General features: G+C 41.4%; 1 protein-coding gene across 1 annotated transcript in view; it reads right to left on the bottom strand.

Moving 5' to 3' along the window:
* Positions 1-459: 459 nt before the first annotated feature.
* cdk9 (cyclin-dependent kinase 9) overlaps positions 460-1,852 on the bottom strand; it is a 9,911-nt gene continuing 8,518 nt past the window's right edge. Inside the window, exon 7 of the mRNA XM_015404943.1 lies at positions 460-1,444. Within this exon, the coding sequence (XP_015260429.1) occupies positions 930-1,444 (515 nt within the window). The 3' untranslated portion in view covers positions 460-929. The remainder of the gene's footprint in view (positions 1,445-1,852) is intronic.

The raw sequence follows: 1,852 nt of genomic DNA on the forward strand, positions 1-1,852 counted from the left end.
TGTCTAAAGTGGTAGTTTTAGCTACATCTGGCTCTAAATCTGAAAGAAAAAAAATGTTTTGAGCATATTTTGTTATCTGATCATCAAAAAAACAAAAATGGACAGATTGATAGGTTGGTTGCAGCTTTAATAGAAACCCCACTGCTGACACTGCTTCTCATTCCTGCAGCATCTCAGGTTAAAGCTGCTGCTATGCTGCCAGCGGCGACTCAAACAGTCAGGGTCTGAAGAAGACTATCCATCTCACCAGATGGTGAGTTTGCACCAAACTTGGGCTGTTTTTGTTTTTTAATTCAATTTTTTTATAAGTGGACATGATGCAAAACAATAGTTACAAATGAACGTGCACTAATTTTTTTTGGTCCTGCAAGAAAAGCACAGAAAAAAAATCTAATTAATTAAACTTAAACTTTTAAATTATTGAAAGTTTAAATATTAGCTGCCTTTTCTAGTCTATAAAACAAAAACATGATAAATGAATCATTAAAACACCAAAGTAAATGATTTGTTCCTTCCTGAGTGAATAAAAACTGTTTCTATAACACGGTGACTGCTGCCATCTAGTGGACAGATGATGGCATTGCAGCGTGAAGGACTGATTCAGGTTGTTTTTCCTGATTATAAACAACAGTCTGACAAACAGGTTTATAAAAAAAGAAAAGAAAAAAGATTTTATTTGGTGTGGAGTTCCGGCTCAGTGGACTCATCAGAACACGTTTCAGTCATTCATGTAACGGACCTCATGATCCACCTGGAAATAAACACCAGGACACCAAACCTAAACTGTACAGAACGACAATGACTGAATTTAAAGTCTCTTCATGGATCAAGGCTGGCAAACTGGATCAGAACTCTGAGGATTCTGGGTAAACCCAAACATCCTGTGAAGGTAAAGTGTAACAGGAAAAGTCTAACCCCCCCTCCCCCGTTTAAAAGACTCGATCGAACTCTGTCTGACTGGTGGTGGCCGGGTTCCGGTTCTGGTTGGGCTGCTGCTGGGGCATGTGTCCTCGCCGCCGGGGCGGAGCCAGATACTCAAACATGGAGGTGTTGTGCGTAGACAGCATATTCTTCAGGTCTGACGGCATGGGGTCTGACCAGAAGAAGTCGTGGTTGAGGGCGTCGTCGCTGTCGATGCGCTGGGTCGGGTCCAGAACCAGAAGCTTGTCGATGAGGTCCAGAGCGTACGCGTCCTTGACGTAGGCCTTCAGCCGGTCCTTCACCTTCCTCTTCTGACCTTTGGGCACCTCCATCTTCTGGTAGAGCTCGTACTTCTTGTCCACGTTGGGCCACACCTCGGCGGTGATGGAGCCGCACAGCTGGCTGATCAGGGTCAGCTGGTGCTGCTCCGTGTTCCCCTGCATGATGGGACTTCTGGTCCACATCTCCGCCATGATGCAGCCGGCGCCCCACAGGTCGATGGGCGGGCCGTAGTCACGCTCGCCTGAGGACAAATGCAAACATTAAAAAAGGGAACTTTCTGTTTATCAGACGACAATAATAACTATCAGATATATTAAGGATTAAGATTATTAAAAAGAGAATTTATTTAATTAATATATAATTACTCAGACAAATATTGTACAACTGTATTAAATGAACAGCAATAATTGTCTAAGGCTACGTTCAAACGGCTACAACGAGTATTAGGGCCAGGCTAGGGATTTATTTATTTTATTTCCAGAATAAAGTAGTAAAATTACAAAAATAAAGTTGTAAAATTACGAAAGTAAAGTCGTAAAATTACGAGAATAAAGTCGTAATATTACAAGAGTAAAGTCGTAAAATTACGAGAATAAAGTCGTAATATTACGAGAATAAAGTCATAAAATTACGAGAATAAAGTCGTAAT

Source organism: Cyprinodon variegatus, unplaced genomic scaffold, assembly GCF_000732505.1.
Source record: "Cyprinodon variegatus isolate N-32 unplaced genomic scaffold, C_variegatus-1.0 Scaffold1909, whole genome shotgun sequence".
Taxonomy (NCBI): domain Eukaryota; kingdom Metazoa; phylum Chordata; class Actinopteri; order Cyprinodontiformes; family Cyprinodontidae; genus Cyprinodon; species Cyprinodon variegatus.